The 21,652-nt window shown below is 36.0% G+C and overlaps 1 protein-coding gene across 1 annotated transcript; it reads right to left on the bottom strand.

The window, feature by feature from the left end:
- RIOK2 (RIO kinase 2) lies at positions 23 to 21,545 on the bottom strand. The gene is given in 16 exon segments (XM_021085153.1): positions 23 to 268; positions 271 to 310; positions 7,054 to 7,135; positions 7,137 to 7,261; positions 7,263 to 7,371; positions 7,373 to 7,475; positions 7,478 to 7,548; positions 10,887 to 10,966; positions 10,968 to 11,067; positions 11,069 to 11,089; positions 12,201 to 12,240; positions 12,243 to 12,288; positions 14,570 to 14,745; positions 17,330 to 17,446; positions 18,195 to 18,333; positions 21,376 to 21,545. Coding segments are annotated over 16 exon segments (1,437 nt in total). The 5' UTR covers positions 21,442 to 21,545; the 3' UTR covers positions 23 to 146.

Here is a 21,652-nt window from a genome sequence, read left to right on the forward strand (position 1 = left end):
GACATATATTGAATGAGTCAAATTTATCAAGAAAGAGGGTTTATTTATCTATTTATATGTATCTGTCTTGGTCCAAAAAATACTGAAGGTGGCTTAAGAAGGGATCAGAGTAGCTGAATGAAAAATAGTCAAGATCTTGAATAATATTACTCTCCCCAAAAGGTAGCTGCTTCCAAGCTTGATTTAATATTCTGCATGTTTTCTCTCCGTTGCTTGGTAAATATATTTGCTTCTCCTTTCTGCAATCGACGTCTGACAGCTGATTTTGCTGTTTTGTCAACTGACGTCTCACCTTCTGTTTCACCAATTCCTAGAAATATTTCATGAATTAGTATTACTAATTATTGACATTTGACAAGGTATAAACATTCAATAAAACATTTATATTGCTAATATTTTTCAAATTTCTGTTAAAAGCATATTTTAAAATTCCAAAAATTGACAGTACTATGTGAACCATCAATAAAATAAAACACCAACTGTTACAAAAACAGGAGGAATTAAATTCCTAACAAATAGATTTTAGCAAAATATAGTATGTAGTTGATAATTCTTTGAATAACAAATCATCATAGTGCCACCTAGTGTCTATAGGTAAAACTAGGAAAAACCAACCAACTCACCAACTAAAACCCCAAACTTTGTAGTGGAAAATTATGTTTGAAAGCATTTACTACTGGTCAAAACATATGCAGGAGTGCCTTCATAACTTGTGTAGAAATGACCCTGATGGTACAGTTACCCATAGAAAAGTCCTCATATAGTTTCTGGAAGAAACAGTATGTTTTCACATGGTGAATAACCATAAATTCAAGTTCTCTCTTATCACTCAAGACATAGGCTGCTAATCTCACATGATTTACAAGATGAAGAAAAATCTGACCAGTCCATTCACAATAACTTTTTTCTTTCCTGTGAATCACTATAGCTTGTTATTTAATTGTAATATAACCTTGCCATCATCCAACCAGTCTCCTAAAGAAAGAAGTGCTGAAACTGTTGAAGCAAGGGTCTCTTCTTAACAGGCCCTATCCTATGCTAGCACAAAGAATCATTTATTAAAATTTTGTCAAGGTAAAAATTAAAGAGTAATGGATTTGAGAGATAAAAAGGGATAGAAAAACTAGTCTATCAAATGTATTTCCTGGACTATAACTCTGGGTCACGTAAGTTAAATGTAAACTTTGGATTATTTTACGTAGCATTTAGGTAAATGGGCTTTAATAAGTGATCCCTCTTTTTTCAGTCTAATGATTCTCAATGAGAGGAAAGGTAGGAGAAGAGAAAGGGAACAGAAGAATCAGAATTCAAGTTCCTGCAGAGGCTGATCGTCCAAGGGCCAGAATCTTATGAGGACCTGGCTGGTATCCCAGAAGTTTCAGTACTGAAAGCATTAGGATTAGCTCAAAGTTTAACATAGGAGTGACTGGCCTACAAACTATCACAGCCTTTCTACCTTAGTAGGAAACCATAAACCTAAATCTTCTCAGCATCTTCTCAATTACAGCAAGACTATGGAGAAATAACTTCAGAAGTCTGAAGGAAAATTATCTCCAAACCACAACTCTAACACTTAAATTCTCAATCAAGTGTGAAGACAGAATAAAAAGACATTTTAGTAATAAAATTCCCCTCAAAATTCACTCAAATGACTACTAAACTCCATACAGCCAAAGCAGTAAAATAGTTAAGAAAAAGAGATGAAATAGGAAAGATGCACCCAACAGATAGGAAACTGAGACAATAGTAGAGTGTGTGCAAGGAGTGGATTCAGACAGAGGGCTCCATGACAGTTCCAAGAAAAAAAAAATTTCTTTTCTAAATATTCTACTTAATTTTCCCTTGGTCTTTACTTCAGTGAGCCAAAAGACAATCAAATTCAGCAGCTAAAGAAAATAAGAAATAATGTATTATTATGCATGTATTCCTCCTAATCCGAACAATTTTACAAATCCTACGAGGTTAACTTTCATGTTAGAAAAAGTGAGAGAAGAACTCACACACACACATATATAAATATATATAAATAAAATACAGTTGATCCTGGAACAATGAGGGTATGAGCAGTGACCTGCTGCACAGTCAAAAATCCATCCACACCAGAAGCTCCTCTGCATCTGTGGATTCAACCAACTGAATTTCTTTACCACTGAAAAGTCTGCATATAAACGGAACGGGTATTCAAATAAGTGTTGATCAGGGTCAACTGTACATGTGTATCATTTCAGGGATACATTTAAAAAAATGAATGAAAATCATGTACTTCATTGTTTTGTTGTTTGTAGTTGGTGGCCATGTGCATTGGTTTTTTTTTATCTCCAATGGCCACACCTGTGCATATGGAGTTCCCAGCCTAGGGATTGATCAGAGCTGCAGTTGGCGGGTGATACCACAGTTTACAGAAACAATGGATCCTTAACCTACTCAGTGAGACCAAGGATCGAACCGCATCCTCGTTGATACTAGTTGGATTCATAACCCACTGAGCAACAATGGGAACTCCTGGTCATATGCATTTCTATTTAAATTAATTTATGTTAGGAGTTCCCACTGTGGTATAGTAGGTTAAGAATCTGACTGCAGTGGCCTGGTCGATGCAGAGATACAGGTTAATTCCCAGCCTAGATAGTGGGTTAAAGAATCTGGTGGTGCTGCAGCTGCAGTGTAGGTGGCAGTTCTGGCTTGGATCAATCCCTGGCCTGGAAACTTTCATATACCATTAAAAAAGCCAATATACTCTAATGTTTAATTATAATTTAATTCTGTTACATATTAGAAAGAATAGGATTCATAATGCAACTTTGCCAATAAACAGGGAACTATAAAATTATTACAGGGGAAAATGGATTTTACAATTCTAATTTAAAGAAACACAGAGAAATCTTTTCCCTGTGCAGACATAAAACAATTATCAAATTAGCAAAGGTAATAAATAAACTATATTTTCTCCTAACCTTCTACCAAAAATGGAGTATGACCTCAAGGAAATAGTAAGACCAAATTTCAAAGATGCCAAGTTAAAATGATCACTTTGTTTCCAGTGATTAGAGGAAATCTTTTTGATCAGTTAGGTTAAAGAGATCTTCTTCCTCTTATACTAATGGCAAATTTGTGTTTATAATGCAATGTATCTATAGGCTTGATCACATTTAAAACATAAGTTCTGCTGTTCGCTGTTAAATTAAAAGGATAAAGTCAAACTAAAGACAACGTTAGGGTCACCATCTTACATTCAGAAAGGGCATAACCTAAATTTAAGCAAGGAGCAGATCAGTAATTTTCTTTATATGTATAGAATTGTCAATTTCACACACTGTATTAGATAAAAGGACTACGTTGACTCTAAGACACAAAGAAAGGAGGGTAAAAAATCTCAGCAAGTTATATCAAAGCACAGGTGACAGGCAATGACAAAGTATGAGAAATTCTTTTTTTTCTTTTATGGCAGTACTGTGCATACGAGTTCCCAGCCAGAGGTCAATTGAGCTGCAGCTGAGGCCTACACCACAGCCATGAACAACATGGACCATAGATGAGGCCTATGCTGTAGCCTGCAGCAATGCAGATCCTTAATCCACTGAGCAAGGCCAAGAATTGAACTACCATCCTTATGAGACTAACATCAATCCTGAAGCTGCTGAGCTACAAAGACTCCAGAAATTCTTATAGAGACAGGTGATATACTTAAATAGGAGTTCCACTGTGGCATAGAAGATTAAGATCTGCATATCTCTGTGGTGGTGCCAGTTTGACTCAGTCAGTGTAGTGGGTAAGAATGGCATTGCTACAGCTGTGGTGTAGGTCACAGCTGTGGCTCAATTAGATCCCCTGGCCTGGAATTCCATATGCACAAGTGCAGTCAAAAAAAAAAAAAAAAAAAAAAAAACCTTATGGAGATCTATGTTCTATCATATTAACAGATGTTTCAAAATTTCATTGACTTAAAAATTATTTTTTTCTATGGAGATTCCTCAGAAAACTAAAATAGAACTACCATTTGATCCAGCAATCCACTCCTGGATATGTATCCAGAGAAACCATGACTCGAAAAGACACATGTACTCTGATGTCACTGCAGCACTATTTCAATAGCGAGACATGGACAACTAAATATCCATCAACAGAGGAGTGGATAAAGAAGAGTTGTACATATTCACACTGCAATATTACTCAGCCATTAAAAGAATGAAAATAACGGCATTTTAGCAACATGGGAGGACCTAGAAATTATCATGCTAAGTGAAGTCAGTCAGACAATGAGACACCAACATCAAATGCTCTCACTGACATGTAGAATTCTGAGTTGCCGTGGCTCTGTGTAGGCTGCAGCTACACTCCAACTGGATTCCTAGCCAGGGAACCTCCATATGCTGCGGGTGTGGCCTTAAAAGACAAAAACCCCCAAAAAACAGTGCATATAGTATAAAACAGTAATAAATTTCAGCTTTTTTTTTTTAATAATTCTGATTAATTTGTAAATGTCCACATTACCACACATGCGTATATTTAACTTATGACACTATATCTGAATTAAAAAATCAGAAGTTCAGGAAAAAGCAAGTTCTTTTCTTTTCAGTTAACTTCCACATAATAATTTTATTTCCTCCTTTCTACCTTCTAAACGATTTCTTTTTGCTCATTTTAAGTAGTTATCAGTAAAAACTAGTCTCAAAGGTACATAGTATCTTTAGCCAGAAGGAAAAAATCAAACCAATTATCTCTATGCTAAAACCTATCAAGGAAACAAAATGATTCTTCCTCCAGGATAGCCTGGAGAGAAGGCTGACAGGCAGAAAAGCTCCCAGAGGAACTGCCTATGTGTTCATTATCCTGTTCAGAAAAGTCCCTTATGAAATTCTCTTGGACGTAGCTGCTAAATATCCAACAAAGCTTTAGATGTCAATAAAAGTCTTAAAATTACCCATTTTTATCTTTCAAAATTTAAGAACAAGCTAATTAGTGAGCCTGTGCGTTTTCACATTTCAGTTGCAGTGCTGTCACTGAGTAATCCTAAGCAAAGTTATGTAACTTGTTTGGATCTCAATTTCCTAACTGTTCAAATGCAGAGATAAGACCAAGTGATAATCCACAAAGTCCCCTTTGGATCTAAATTTCTATGATTTTTATCCTTCAAGTTCAAGACAACTTCCATGCTGCCTTTTCCCTGAAAGCCTGATCATTCTAGCTAAAAGCAAACCCTTCCTATTTTAACCTTACTATTATAATTATACTTTCACTGTGAATCCAAATGGCCAACGTGGTCTGTACACATATAATCCTCATGGTGCTTGACTCAGTAATCTGTTCACAGTAGTGACTAGCAAACATTTGGAAAATTAAAGTAATTACCGAGGAATTTACAGCTCAAAACACTGCTCATAGAATAAAATCAGAGTTCTTATCTATGTGATCAATATCTTTCCATATTTGATCTCTAAGATTAAAAAATCAAGTTAATTTAAATAATTTAATAATTATGCTTACTTACATCATTCTTTACAGACAGTAAATTTAAAGACATAATACATCAGAAAGACAATATGTTTAAATTTCTGTAAGGGTAAAATAAAGTTACCCACAATTCACCCAATACATTAACAATTTCCTTTTAGGCATTCTGATAGTCATATCAAAATTCAAAATGGCTGAATACTTCATCATCAAATGTGTTACCACTTTCTCACAATTCATTCTCTTTTCACTAATCTCTCTCTTCTTTCACTAACTGTAAACAAACCTACCTCTCCAAATCTAAATCCACTTCCCCAACAGTAGATGTAATGGGAATACAGATAGTACTCTAGAGGCAGAAAAAACTCAATGACGGAAACTAACTTGTTTACCACCAATGCTCAGTTTAATGTCAAAGAAACTCTGCCAACAATAACTCCTGCAATATTTTTCAGCAGTATCTGTTTTTCTACTTGAATAATAATCATTTGCCCACGTTTAGAGACTGAGAACCAATTTTCAGTACTTACAAGACTATTATAACCTATGTACATTTCTGTATATTACTCAAAACACAAGCCACTGACACATGTATCTCAAACACATGGAAACAGTATCTCATTTTTACTTTACAACAACTAAAAAGGTAAAGGCAGCCTAAAATGTAAAAATATGTGTTGATAAACAGTAGTCTCATGTTTTACTTTACAAAAAGCTAAAAAGTAAAGCAGTCTTAATTAAAAATATTGCTGATAAAAAGTCAAATATTGTTGATTAATTTTGTCATATTACACTTGAAATAAAAAAACTGTATTCATCAAGCTAGTATGTTTGATCTGGATAATATCCCAATCTAAAATTAAATTAGATCTTGCTAATCTAAGATGGGGCTGATTCATTAATATTACCAAAAAAAATCTAAGGAAAATTACACATTAATTTTAACATAATATGATAGGTAGTTCAAAGTATAGAGAAAATTTACTTAAGTAGGTATTTAAGAGAGCACATTACTACATATTACTGAACTCATATAATCAAACATACATTAGATGAATAATTATAAAATATAAAACAATTCTCCATCTAAAACGATCAACTATCAAGGATCTGTATTAATTAGTTGAAAGTACTCAGTTTGTACTTAAAGCATAACTGCTTAAAACTGAATCAATAGGCGGTCAGGATATGGTCAACTGTAAGAATACTTGAATTTAACAATAAAATTATTTGCTTTCATTTTGCACATAATGTACAGAAAAACCTCCAGACATTTTGAAAAACACTCATTACCAAAATCAAACAGAATATAGTTCCAAATAAAGTAAAAAACCAACAGAGTTCTGTCATGCTCAGCGGAAATGAATCTGAGTAGTATCCATCAAGATGCATTTCAACCCCTGGCTTCCCTCAATGGGTTAAAATCCGCATTGCCATAAGCGTGGTGTAGTTGCAGATTTGTCTCGGATCCTGGTTGCTGTGCTGGTGGTTAAGGCCAGCAGCTACAGCTCTGATTCACCCCTAACCTGGAACCTCCATGTGCTGTAGGTGTGGCCCTAAAAAGACAAAACAAATAACAAAACAATCAACTGAAATCTATACCTGAAAGCCTGAATTCTCTGTTAATGATGACAAGGCAATTAGATTAGGGCACTCATCTTCATACTCCTCAGAGCCTTGAGGATGCCTTCTTGATCCTCTTACAACCTTGCCTGGTGTCATTTTCAGTTCTGTTATTCTCCCCAGAAAACTCAGTTACAGAATTGTTTTTCAACAAGCTGCCCTTTTATTCTTCTAAAGGTTGGTTGAAACTCAGTCATTTCCAAACCATGTGGATCAGCACTCGCCTCTGACAAATTGTCTTCCTTTATTTGTTCAAGGTCTTCAGGTGCTCTGCCACAGCAGTCAGGTAATTCATCTTAAAGTTTTGTCCACCTTCATTTTCTGATCTACAATCCTTTGCTTTTCTGAAACTTCTTCATCAGAAAATGAGAATTCAAATTCCTCCACTGTTTCAGTATTTCATCATCTGGACCTATTGGATGAAGTAGTTCATCATGTACCTGCATTTCCTTTGTGTAGCCACTGGCAGAAACCCTACATCAAGAGAGTCCTCCTCCTAGGAAAAGAAGAATGTCAAGCATTCAGATAGAAAAAAAATCATCTGGTGTGAATATTTATTATTCTGGTAAAATATAATTTGAAATGAGTTTAAAAGTTATATATTTTAAAGGTTTTCTCTGCCTAAATGTAATATTAAAGCACTTAAATATCAATGTAGAAGACATATGCTGACTGTTATTTAAGAATAAAATGACTGGAGTTCCCGTCGTGGTGCAGTGGAAACAAACCTGACTAGGAAGCATGGGGTTGCAGGTTTAATCCCTGGCCTTGCTAAGTGGGTTAAAGATGCCATGTTGCTGTGAACTGTGGTGTAGGTGCAGACATAGCTCAGTTCTCGCATTGCTATGGCTGTGGCATACATTAGATTAGACCCCTGGCCTGGGAACCTCCATATGCCACGGATTCAGCCTTAAAAAGTGAAAAAAAAAAAAAAAAAAAAGAATAAAATGACTGAAAAGCAACAGATATTAATTTCAGAGAAGACTAAGATTTTTTTAAGTTTGTCAATCACCTCAAATCAGAAAACTATATATTTAATAGCTGCTCCCATGGCATAGGCAAGTTCCAGGCCAGGTACTGAATCTGACCCAAAGCTTGACCTACACCACAGCTGTGGCAACACCGGATCCTTTAACCCACTGTGCAGCTGGGAAGGAACCTACACCTCAGCAGCAACTTGACCGCTGCAATCGGATTCTAACCCACTGCGCTATAGTGGGAAATCCCAGAAACTATCTTAAGATATAAAATGAGGAAGTATAGTTTGACAATATGTAATATGTTCCATGAATCAATAAAGATGGCTCCTGCAGTGAATGAAGGAAAAACAAATTCTGATAAATGCTTTCTTTAAAAATGGCTTATTCACATAGCTGAATAAATAAATCCGTATTTAAATAGAATTACAGAATTCTATCATTTATGTAATACAGTGCACAAACTTATATCACTGAAGGTTGGAAAAGTTCACTTTCATAGCTGAACGTTTCATGAAGAAATCTCTAATACATTTAACATCTCTGTCAAAGTACCTGAAAAGCAAGGATCATTTTATATAGCCTTTGTTATTTATCTTTTTACCTTATCAGCAATACAACATCCTTATTGTTATGACACTCCTATGCCTTAAAAGAGAGAAGGATGTTACTCAAAAGAAAAAGAAACAAATCAGTAACTAAAAGCAGAGGAACTAACAAGAATATTAGCTGTCAAAGGCATATAGTTTCCACTCAAAAGCTCAAGTTTTCCCATAACTGTGAGACATACTAGAGAAGAGTAGAAATCCCAGAAAAAGGTAAGGTCCTTGCAGGTTTGTTTCCCTCTTTGGTTTCCATCTGTCTGGTTAGAGTTCCATTAGCTATGTCCATAGAGCCTCTAGTCAAGGCCTGAAGATAAAAACAGGACTCATAAGAAAAACTTGGGGATTAACGAATGTTAAGTTTATGTATCTGTATTACTATTAACTGATAAGTGATAAATATTTAAAAGGGATAATAATGCTGTGGCTTTAGTCATCTGAAGACACGTTAATCTGGAAGGCAGGAGTGAAGGACCTCTAAAAATCAGGTTGCTTTTTAGGCCACCATAAAGCTGCAAAAACAGACTGAATCTTTATGTTCTAGAGTAGAACAAGAAGAAAAGACATGGAACTGACTTTCTTGATTTAACTAAATTATTTCTGACAAAGATGAAGTTTAGAATAGGAAGATGTTTCACTCCTCTTAGGGCAGCCTGGAAAACTCAATAAACTATTTCATTTCTTTTCAGGGCCATATCTGCAGCATATGGAAGTTCCAGGCTACAGGTCAAATCGAAGCGGCAGTTGAGGCCTATACCACAGCAACACCAGATCCGAGCCGCATCTATAACCTATGCTGCAACTTGTGGCAATGTGGATCCTTAACCCACTGAACAAGACCAGGATCGAACCCACATCCTCATGGATACTAGTTGGGTTCTTAACCTGCTCAGCCCACACAGGAACTCCTCAATGAATTATTTAAAATTATCTTTTATAGATGTTTATGTCTCACCTACTAGGTTTAACTTTTCAAACAAAGATAGATTTTATATATCTTAATCTCCAGTGCTTAGTACAACTCCTTCACCCAAGTACCTCCCATAAAATTCAAGGTAAATCATATCTCCCTATAAAATATGCAGCTTAAACCTATAATGTCATAATCTCCATCATTTTCCTTCTCTAATTCTGGTGCTTCCTAGATGTTCCTTTATTATATGACTATGTACTCCATAGAAATAAACATGGTGATCATCCAAAGATATATTACAACCCAAGTGTCAGGCATTAATCTATTAGTATTGCTTTGTTGGATTATTCATTTGTTTTTAATGACACTTCTCTAGATAAGTATAGATGTTTTCTAATGAAAATGAGAGGAAGAAGAGCTCAAACTCTGCACAATGAATACCATTATATAAGTAATAGCAGTTGTTCTTAGGGAAAAGATGTTCTCATATTTTAACTTGGAATAGGAAAAAAAATACTCAAGCCTTAACCCGATTATGCTCACTGGGTCATGAAATACAAACACATAAAACGAAAGTATTCTGCCATATTTCACAATTGGCTGGTTAAATGGTTAATTATGTGAGAAATTAAGATTATCACAGTATATAAATGATTCTTCCTGTGTCAGGGATGAGGTTATATGTGAATCCCTTTCTCTTAATAAAAGCTAAAAACTATATAAGAGATATTATCAGTCTGGCAACTGAGTCCAGTACAAAACCATAACTTCCATAAGGCCATAAGAAATTACTAAATTATGCCGGTGAAGCCTTCTTGGAGGCAATCATAGAGCAGAGGTAAAAGGGGAAAGGCAGAGAGTATGGGATTCTGGGGTTTCCCTCCATGTTTCTACTTCTTCTGAGTAGGCTTTTTATTTGTTTTAAAAATGGGCTTCCATTTCAAAGTCTGTTTGAATAAAGAGTTCCATGGCTAAGAAAGTTTGACTTTTGGAAGTCTGTCAGATTACAACAGTAATTCAATTCTTTTAATGATTTATAAAGCAGGCAGTTTCTTCAGATTTCTAATGTACAGAATAATTTTAATGAATAGATTTTAAGAGCTGGATCAAAGTGCATTTTTTTTCCCCTTAAAAATACTGAGGAATAAGAAAAATACCTAGGATGAAATCCTAGTAGTTTGATATCCTTTGATTAAAACCCCAAATTTTAGACTATTAACATCAGCCCCTCAACCAGTTATTGACCCAAAAGACAGTATTACAAAGCTGTAAAAAATTATGCATAAATAAAATGACTGCATCATACATAAACACACCCACATCCAGAACATACCATTCAGCATTGGATGAGATGTTGAAACCATTTGTGGAAAATCTATCATGGTGATGTGGTCATCTTTAATCCAAAATGAGATTGAATTCATTGAAATCTCCATGAATTAGTCCATGATTTGCAAGTTTAACAATTAGTTCCATAGCTTCATCATATACTGATGAGGATCTCAACATGGTGTATCTGACATCTGAAAGTGTTTTAAGTATGAAAATAAGTTATTTGCAGTCCTTTCTGGTTGTAATGAAAGTATTTACATATAAATATTATTTCCATTACATGTCTCCGTAGCAGTTTTCTCTTCATTCCTATCAGCATACAGACATGATATAAGAGCTTTTAAAAAAGAAAAAAAAAGTACCACAACCCACTTGATTCTGTATCTTCTTCCACTACCACATTCTTTATCTTTTTTTTTTCCACAGCCACAGCACAGCAATGCAGGATCTGAGCCACGTCTGCGACCTATACCACAGCTCACGTCAATGCCAGATCCTTAAACCACTGAGCAAGGCCAGGTATCGAACCTACATCCTCATGGATACTAGTTGCGTTTAACTAAGATACAACAGGAACTCCCTCTTTTATCTTCTTTATAGCCAAACTCCTCTCCAGTTTTTTCTTCCCACTCTAATGAACCCATATCAAACAGGCTTTCATTCACCTTGTTCCAGTGAAAGAGTTCTTGTCAGGACCATCAATGACTTCCATGTTGCTAAATCCCTGGTCAATTCTTGATCTTCATCAGTCAGTTAACCTCCTCCCCCTCCTTGAGACAGTTCCTTCACTTGACTCTTGGTACTGACTCATCAGGCTATCCTTTTTCTGCACTGATCATTCCTTCTTAGTCTTTTTGGCTAGTTCTTCAGCTTTACCCTGATCTATAATCTTGGAGCTCCTTAAAGGTTAACCCTAAAATATACTGTCTTACCCATTCTTGGTGATCTAATCCAGGCTCATACACAGACTTCTAAGCATCTCTGAACTTGAAGGCCTCTCTAACTTAGCATGCCCCAAAGTAAACCTCTGATTTTGCCCCACCCTCTAATTCCACACTGTCCCTGCAGTTTCTCCCATTTCTGTAAATGGCAACTTTATCCCTCCAATTAATTCATAGTCAAAGACTATAAAATCCATATTGTCAGAATGAAAGTGAATTTACAATTTGTCTTTAAGTCTGTTTTATGTTAATTTCTAACTTCCTAAAAGCAATATTTCATTTAACAAAAAAAAATTATTTTAAAAAACTGAAACATAATTATTTATTAGGACTCAAGGTTTCAAGAATAAAAAATACTTACAGAGGATAGCCATTTATGAGTTCCATGACCACTGCATGGCATTATAATCAATTGGCTTTGGAACTGGAAATTTCCTTTCATACAATGCCTAAAATATAGCATAACAGGTAAAAACTAATGAAGAGTCATTAATTTTTAGGGAACAATAAAACTAAATATGCCTGTCTACAACCAGAGGAAAAACATATAAGCCTTTACAAATTACAGTTAACACATGATTATTATGTAAAGCTTATTCACAGCATCAAATGATCTGCATATAAAAACACAATTGTAGGAGTTCCCGTCGTGGCATAGTGGGTTAAGGATGGCATTGCTGTGAACTGTGGTGTAGGTCGCTGACTCGGTTTGGATCCTGTGTTGCTGTGGCTCTGGCGTAGGCCAGCGGTTGCAGCTCTGATTTGACCCCTAGCCTGGAACCTCCATATGCCGAGGAAGCAGCTTTAGAAAAGGCAAAAAGACAAAAAACACCCCCCCCAAAAAAAAAAACAACACAATTGTAAACCAGTTTACTTAATTCTTTTTTTTACTGGACATTCATTTATGGAACATTCACTAAATATTACATCCAGTACTAGGGTTACAAAAATGAGTGTAAAAATATCTCTGTGTTCAAGAAGTTTAGTCTCTTAGGATACGTATATCCTCTTCTACTTTGTACGTTTTTGTCATTTCTGGAGTGTACTTAAAAAATTCAAATGGAAATAAATTGTGACTTAGGAAATATTCTGTGGTCTGGCATATGAGTAAATGAAATATTCCAATATATTAGCCATTTTAATTTATAAAGCACTGACCTTTCTCTTTAGACCACTATACACAATATAAATTTATTATGTGACAAATATAAACAATGTAGTAGTCTGAGTATGTTGTTTTACGTGTGCTCATTTTATCTTTCCCACTTTGAGACACAGACTGCATTCATTATTCCTTTGTATCCATTCTTCAATCCACCCTACACAAAGTACTTAACACAGAGTAGGCGCACAGCAGATATTCAACATATGCTTATTAACAGGGTTAATCTTAAGAGGATGTCTACTTTCTTCCTTGGACAGGAACTGAATTACTTCCTGTTCCCCAGATTGTTTGCTTGCCTGATAATTTTTTATTTTTAAATCCTAATGGTTCTGAACAGATCTTGCAGCTCAACAGCATGTAACAACCTTAACTTCTGTCAGAGTAGTCCTTGTGCCATATCTAAGCTCTTAATTACAGATCAATCTTATTTTTCTTAGGGAAAGAGAGAATAAATTTGAGAATCATATTTATGCATAACCAGGCTCTATTCCTGTACCTTCATATAAACACATCATGAAATACCTAATAATTGGGGAAAATGTCTAACAATCTTATGAAAATAGCCTACTTGCTGTCTGACTATCATAGGATAGAAACCATTGGATAAGACAATAAGCATATAACATGTATGGTATCAGCGTGAGTTATTTCATTGCCTTGAGGAATCTTCCCTCATAATTACTAAAAATTTAAGTGTATGAATTAAAATAACCTACCTGAAGGACCTCAAACAGAAACTACCAAGAAATAACTGGTCACATGTTGGACTTTTAATTGAAAAAAAATTTTTTTGGCTATGATGTGCAGCAGCTTGATGTCAACTTTTAATAATTCAAAAAAAAATTTTTGGCTGAGATGTGCAGAGGCTTAATGTGGGATCCCAAGGTACTGAACTTGGGCTGCTGCGATGAAAGCACTGAGTCCTAACCACTAGATACCAGGAGTTCCTCAATAATTCAAAATTTAAAAAAGATAAATTATAATAAATCATACTGAAGAGCATAATAAAAATGCAGTTACTTTCTATTGAATTTAAATTATTAGGGAAGATATTTAATTCCGTTACCCTTAAGATATTTAATGAAAACCATAATGAATTTGGAAGGTAAAAGATTAAGATTTTTACCATTTCTAATACATATACAAATTCATATTGGCATTTCTTCCAATATGGGGAAAAAATTTAATCAACATATCTGAGACATTGTGGTTTTTTTAGAGGTAATTATTTGACGTTTTCAATTAAAGACAGACATACGTACAGATACATACACTGAATAGATATACATTCACACATACACATTTCTGAGGCAATTACATCATTAACTATTTAAGGTTTCTCTATCTTATTAATATTAAAGAATACAAGTTGCCTCTACGCATTTAGAATAGTTAAAAATACTTTTGTGTGAAAGGAAGTCACGAGAAAAACAAATAACAAAATAGTCGACAGTGTTATATGTGACTATAAGGATTGGGGAAGCAACAGACTGATGTATGTCACTAGAGTCTTTAAACTGAACAAATTATTTGGTTAAAAAAATGTAAAGTCATTAAAAAAATACCTTCATATAAGCAAATTCTTTCATGGCAGAGAGACGAGATAAATAAAGCCAAGACATGTTATGCCTATGTTTATGGTAATCACGCTTATTTTTCAGATTTCGAAAGGAGGTTCTTCCCAGTCTGTGAAGCTTTAATGCAAACTGCTGCCCTTCTTCATTGGCAACAATGTAAATATCTAGAGGAAAAATTTTAAAAGAATTATTATTATTATTATTATTATTTTTGGCTGCCTTGCGACACATGGGATTTCTGAACCAGGGATCAGATACGAGCCGTAGATGTGACCTAAGCCACGGCTGTAGCATCACTAGATCCTTATCCACTGTGCCAGGCTGGGGATTGAACCTGTGTCCCATTGCTCCCAAGATGCCACAGCGGAACTCCAGAATCATTATTTTTATTCCAATAAATATAAACAATTCTAATTTTCTAACTTTGCCTGATTTTATTTGTATCAAACTTACCTTCCTAAGACCCAGAAATACTTAACTTCAGCAAAATTCTTTAAATTATAATCCAAAATGATGACATGTATTAAGATCTACTACAAAAGAAAACAGGGATGGAATGTGTCAAAGGTAACTGTTTCCAGAAGGGTTTTAATGTTCAATTCAATTTAGAGGAAAAACATCTAAATGTTCCTTAGTATCCTACATGTGCAAGTGATTGATATCTTCCCTTTCAACAATGTGAAGTTCAATTCTTAAATTGCTTCAATGAATAATACTGAGTGTCAGAATATAATACTGATAATCAGAATGGAGAGCTTCCCATACATATTCTAATTATGAAACAAGCTGCTACTTATAATATTGACTACAACATGTCCTAATTACTCATGAGAAATTTAATTATAATATTCCTATTGAAAAGCAGCCTGTCTCATATTGGTGGGGTTTTGGTATAAATTTTTTGCAGGGAAATCTGGTAACATCAAAATTTAAACGTACTTAACCTTAACTCTATTTAATTTCTGAGAATGTAATACTCGGACAACTATGAGAAACCCATCTCTGCTGATGTGAAATGATGTCAGTGAAGCACCGGTGGGAAAAAAATCAAGATGCAGAATTTTAAGTCCTGTTGCTTTCACCTTTAAAAGATCAGTGAATGTGTGTGTATATATATATATATATATATATGTATACACACACACACACATCCTCAGTATATTACACACCTGTGTTTACATAAGATATTTCTAGAATATGTAACATTAATAAAGAGTGACAACTTTGGGAAGTAGTAACAGGAGGCTGAGACCTAGGTTAGCAGTTAAGATTCACTTTTTACTGTACTCTCTTTTCCACTCTATCATTTTGCATGTAATGAAGCTGGTAGAAATTTTAAAAGCCATTCTTTAATTGAAAAAAAGTTGAACATAAAAAAAAAAACTAAGGGGAAGCATATCTCAAGAGGTGTTTCATTACCTCATTTTACATACACATTTTTGTATTTAACACTCTTAATATTACTTATTAAATATATATCATAATCTGGATACCATATGAAGTACCAAAACAACCTCCTTTGGAATAGATTTCCTAATGGTTCTTTTACTACTAACTTTAATTTTGCTCTCTGTTTAAATTATACAATTATACAGAATAACTATATAGAATAAAAAAAGTGTGTAAGAGGTTCCAAGTTCCCACTGTGGTGCAGTGGGATAATGATCCAGCTTGTCTCTGTGAAGGCAGGGTTGGATGCCTGGTCCAGCGCAATAGGTTAAAGATGAGTGTTGCTGCATCTGTGGTGGTATAGGTTGCAGTTCTGGCCTGGACTTGATCCCTGGCTGGGGAATTTCTACATGCCACAGGGTCAGCCGAAAAAGATAAAAAAAAGGGGGATGTGGCATAAAGAAAATCATTCCCTGTTATTTATTTTTACCACACATAGAAAACCAATACATAGGTATTTGTTTAATGCTATTTTAGGATATCTTTTTTCCATGTTCCACACATACTTAACTTTGCCTTGCTGATCATATTGCTATGACAGAAAAATGTGGTTTTTAGTATTTTCTTTTGTTACTTTCTTTAATTGGATATCTAATATATCATTTATCAGATATTAAAATAAGAGCACCAAATCTTTGGCACACACAATATTTGCCAAAGATTTCAATTATTAGAGAAAAGGTATTTTTTTTTTTTTTTTTTTGCTTTTTTAGGGCCACACTCATGGCATGTGGAGGTTCCCAGGCTAGGGGTCCAAGTGGAGCTGTAGCTGCTGGCCTATGCCACAGCCGCAACAATGCTGAATCTGAGCTGCATCTGTGACTTCCACCACAGCTCACAGCAGTGCTGGATGTTTAAACCACTGAGCGAGGCCAGAGATTGAACTTGCAACCTCATGGTTACCAGTTGGATTGTTTTCACTTAGCCACATTGGGAACTCCAAGTAATTCTTTTTTTTTTTTTTTTTGCACCACACCCACATTATACGATTGCAAGTTCCCAGGGCAGGAATTAAACCTGCCCAACATCAGTGGCCCACACCACTGCAGTTAACAACTCTGGATCCTTAAGTTGCTGAGCTACAAGAGAACTCCAAGAAAAACTAATTCTTGGTATAACTGAATTTTGAACAAAAACAATAATCTACTTAATTATAGGTAATTTCAAAATCAGTGTTGCTTCCAACCAACTTTTCAATTTATACTTTTGAAAACAGGAAATTAAAAGATGTATCCTTTCTCAAGGGGAAATATAAACTAAAGCAAGGAAAATGCATTCAATAGTACTATTAGCACTTACCCGATTCTTTGCCAACACCCATCTGGTTTCCAACAGATTCAACCACCTGTCTAGAAGAAAGTGTTTTCAAAGCAAGGTAATCATAGCCTGCATTTGTCAACCGATAACCTTGGACAGCTAGATAAAATCAAATGAGAAAAACCATATTTTAGTTTCATAGTATCATCAAGTTACATCACATTAAGTCAAAAGAAGAATTTAAACATGGGAATTCTTACCTGGAAAATGACTTGGCTACCTAGTCTTCTAAGTTTGGCATTTCCTGCTAAAATTTTTATTTCTTTCTAAAGCAGTGTTACTCAAAGTGTAATGTACAGGCTGACACCAGTCTATAAACGTTTGTTACTAGTCCGTGACTGAAATTAAATGTTTAAGTTAAAAAATTTTTATATCAACTTCACTAAGTTATTTTATGCCTTTAATTCTAATAAGCAATCTGTGCCTGTATTTTGTCAGTTTCTTTTTTCTAGTAATTACTTTTTATTATTATTTTATAAAGTATGGATCAGTGATAGGTGGAAAAAGAGAAAGTTATCCCTCTCCAACAATGGTCTGAGAGATGATACTATCAAGTCCTTTGGCAGATGTACTTTCCAAAGATCACAGCAACAACACATCTATCCTATTGTCTCTTCTGTAATTCAAACTTGTTAATCCCCTACCAGGAGGTGGAGGCAACTTCTCTAGCCTCTTTAATCTGGGTGTGCTCTATAAGTGCTTTAACCAATAGAACATGGTGGAAGTGTGCTATGTCAGTCCTAGGTCTGGTTCTTTAGTCTGGCATCTTCCAACTGTCTTTTGGAATACCTGTTCTCAGGGAAAGCCAGTTACAGGACAAATCACAAATGGTGCCTCAAATACTTACTTTTAGTTCGCTCCCAAGCTATGAGTTTATGTTTTACCAGTTCTCTTAAAACTTTATTACAACCACCATGTTTAAGGCTGGCTATAGAAGCAACCAAACTGCAGGGAACAATTTCATGGTTCTTCATGCCCATTTCAACCTGAAATTGAAGAAATAAATATGAATCATAATAAACCTAGAGCCACTGTCTACCAAAACCTTATAAAAAACTTCTCTTTCAAACTTCTCTAACCATGCAGTTTGCCAACCAACTCCAAGACATAATTATTAACTTCTCTGGACACATTTTTATGTCACAATTTGATATTTAATCACTGATATTCTATTATGCACTTCAAGAGTATGAATTGTGAGTGCTTAACGTAATCACTTACATATGGTATGTACCGAAATATTTACTGACATCCAAACATTTGTGCTTCAAAACTACAGATATTCTAGATATTTATTTTACTTTTTTTTTTTTTTGCTTTTTAGGGCCATACCCACAGCATATGGAGGTTCCCAGGCTAGGGGTCCAATTGGAGTTACAGCTGCGGCCTACGCCACAGCAATATGAGATCCGAGCCGAGTCTGCAACCCACACCACAGCTCACACCAACGCTGGATCCTTAACCCACCAAGCGAGGTCAGGGATCAAACCCACAACCTCATGGTTCCTAGTCGGATTCGTTTCCACTGCACCACGAAGGGATCTCCCAGATAGCCTAGATATTTATTAAGAAGGCATTTAATGAGAAGATATGGACCTGAAATGTAGACCAAGCAGTTTTAGATTTTATACTGAAGAAAGAAGGAAATTCATGAAGATGTTTAGGCAAGGGAAAAGAACAGGGTTCTTTTAAGGACATTAATCTAGCAGGAATATGGAAAGTAGTTTAGAGAAGACAAAAACTGAATGTGGTGTATTGGATGACAACAGTCAAGGCCAGCAGAAACAGAAGTCAGGGCAGGGAAGAGGTAGTGGTAATTGAAGGAAAGAATTAAAGATCTCTAGAAGTTAGTATGGGAGGGACTGGTATTGGATGTGGGAGGGTAAATGGAATGAAGAACCAAAGTTGAAGTGAAGAGAAAGAACAGGTTTTAAGACAATAATTATTACTTTAATGGAGCTTGGGAATGGAGTGAGGGGGTAGAAAAACTGAGCACACTGACTTTGAAGTGCTGGAAAGTCCTTTATGGAAGGCACTTCAAATAAAGATATTTAAGGGAATTTGGAAAGGCTGATCTACACTCAGGAGTGAAGCTTTAACAGGGGAAAAACTGTCAATTCTTTGATGGACGTAAGACATAAAGCCATGAAGTGGATATGATCATCAAGTGAGAGCTAATAGGAAAAAAAAGAGATGAGGGACACAATCTGGAGCGAGTTCACCCTGAAAGGTAAAGACAGACAGTCCAAGTATGATTATTGACATAGGAGAGGCCAGAGAAGTAAAGGGTAGAGAGTCAAGGAAAGGTAGCCACTGACACCAAGACCAGTGAGACTCAAGAGACTGAAATATTTAATGAGTTCGGTCATTCCTTAGTGAGCTTCAGAAGAACTTAAGTATTGCAGAAATAAAGCTTTGGAAGATAAATGTAGCAGCATTTTGATGTTCCAACTAAAACTTCACACTTTAACCTTCTTCCATTCTCTGTTCCCTTCCAGACTCTAAGAGTTTCTTAATTTCCCTACTTTCTGTCAGAGTCATTAAGGAATGAGGGAATGTGTTGAGGAATCAGAGAAGGAAGATATCTTTCAGATGTGAAACTAGGTAGACAAAACTCAAAATCTATGGGAAGGGGGAAAAAAATGCCTTCCAAATTTATACTGAATTTACACCTTATAGTTTAATCCTTAAAAATGGCCTACTTAAGCAAAAGCTAATAGTTCCTACATAAATGTGATTTACCCTGAAAATCCCTAATCTATGTGTTGATCTTTGTACTATAAGACCAAGACCATAAAGTCAGTTTGTATTACTTCCCTGCTTAAAACTTCAGTGATTCCCTTGTAGTTCCCTCGGTGGCACAGTGGGTTAAGATTCTGACTGCAGCAGCTAGGGTGGCTATGGAGCTGAGGGTTTTTTTCCCTGGCCTGGCACAAAAGATTAAAGGATGTGGGGTAGCAGTAGCTGTGGCTGGATTCAATCCCCTGGCCCGGGAGCTTCCATAGGCCTGGGGCCATTAAAAACAAAAACAAACAAAACACATAAGTGGCTCCCTTACATTTAAGACTATGGTCCAAATTCTTTACCAGGCCTGCATGGGTATATATTTATAGCACATGATCTAGTTCTCATCTTTTCGGGTTAACTTCCACCTATTCTGCTTCTTGTTCACTATGGCCTTTCCGTTCTCAAAAACCATTCTTGCCTCAGGATCTTTGAACTTGCCACTAGAGTTTCCTCTGCCTTCAATTCTTTCCAAGGACTTCCCTGGGCTGCCTCCTTTTCATTCATTCGGCTATCAGGCCTAACCCCCCATCCTTTCCTTTACTTAGCAAATATTTATTCTGTAGCTACCAAGAACTGGGAAATTTTTAGAAAGGCCTTAAAACTTTGGATACAACAGTCAAAAAATAAGATTCTTGAACTCAGACAGTTTTCTCTGACTAAGCAATTTAAATACAATATTCATTGGTCCCGGCCCCACCACTCAGAGTTTCTATTCCTTTACCCTTTTTATCATCTTATAGCCCGTGTTATCTGATATTATCTGTTTATTCGTTTACTTGATTATATGCTCCCCTTGCCTTGTTGAATTCCCTAAAACTATTACTAAGAACCCGACGAGTATGTTAATTGATTGAAACTGAGGTAACACTATGTGACTGAGCCTGTGAGTAGAGAACTCAGTGCTGTCAATTCTTTTCAAGAGCCTTAAACCCTTCTCAGCTGGTCAGAAGCCCTGGGTCAGAGATGCCCAGGCCACGGAGATTCGAGTGTGGCTCTGGAAAAGTGGGGCAGAAAGGAAAGAAATAATTTAAAAAGGGGCCTCTGCTCTACTTGGGGGAAGAGAAAAAATTCTGAGCGAAGGATTTTGAAAATTCCGTCTCGGTGGTTTTCTTTTCCCCATTCCCAACCTCCGTCGCCTTCCAGGGCCTAAAGCGCGCACAGCTCCCAGCAAACTCGGAGAAGAGGAAGAGCACACGCGGTGGAAAAGGACGTTGGAGACAGGAAAACGGCGAACTTCTTACCGCGGTCAGGACCCTGAAGTCATCCCGGCTCATATAACGCAACTTGGCCACATTCACCTTCCCCATAACGGCCCCAAACCCAGGCCAGAAGCCTGTGGACAACCAGCGGAGAACGCAAAGTAATCGGGTACTCAGGCTTCTCAGCCACCACACAGCTGCCGGGTGACTCGCGCATGCGCTGCTTATGCAGCAGGTCCTCGTTACTAAAAAGTACCATTCTCACTGACATGCAGCAATAGAACTACTTCTGGGCTTTATGAAGCTTATAGTATGGAAA

Source organism: Sus scrofa, chromosome 2 (genome assembly GCF_000003025.6).
Source record: "Sus scrofa isolate TJ Tabasco breed Duroc chromosome 2, Sscrofa11.1, whole genome shotgun sequence".
Classification (NCBI taxonomy): Eukaryota; Metazoa; Chordata; class Mammalia; order Artiodactyla; family Suidae; genus Sus; species Sus scrofa.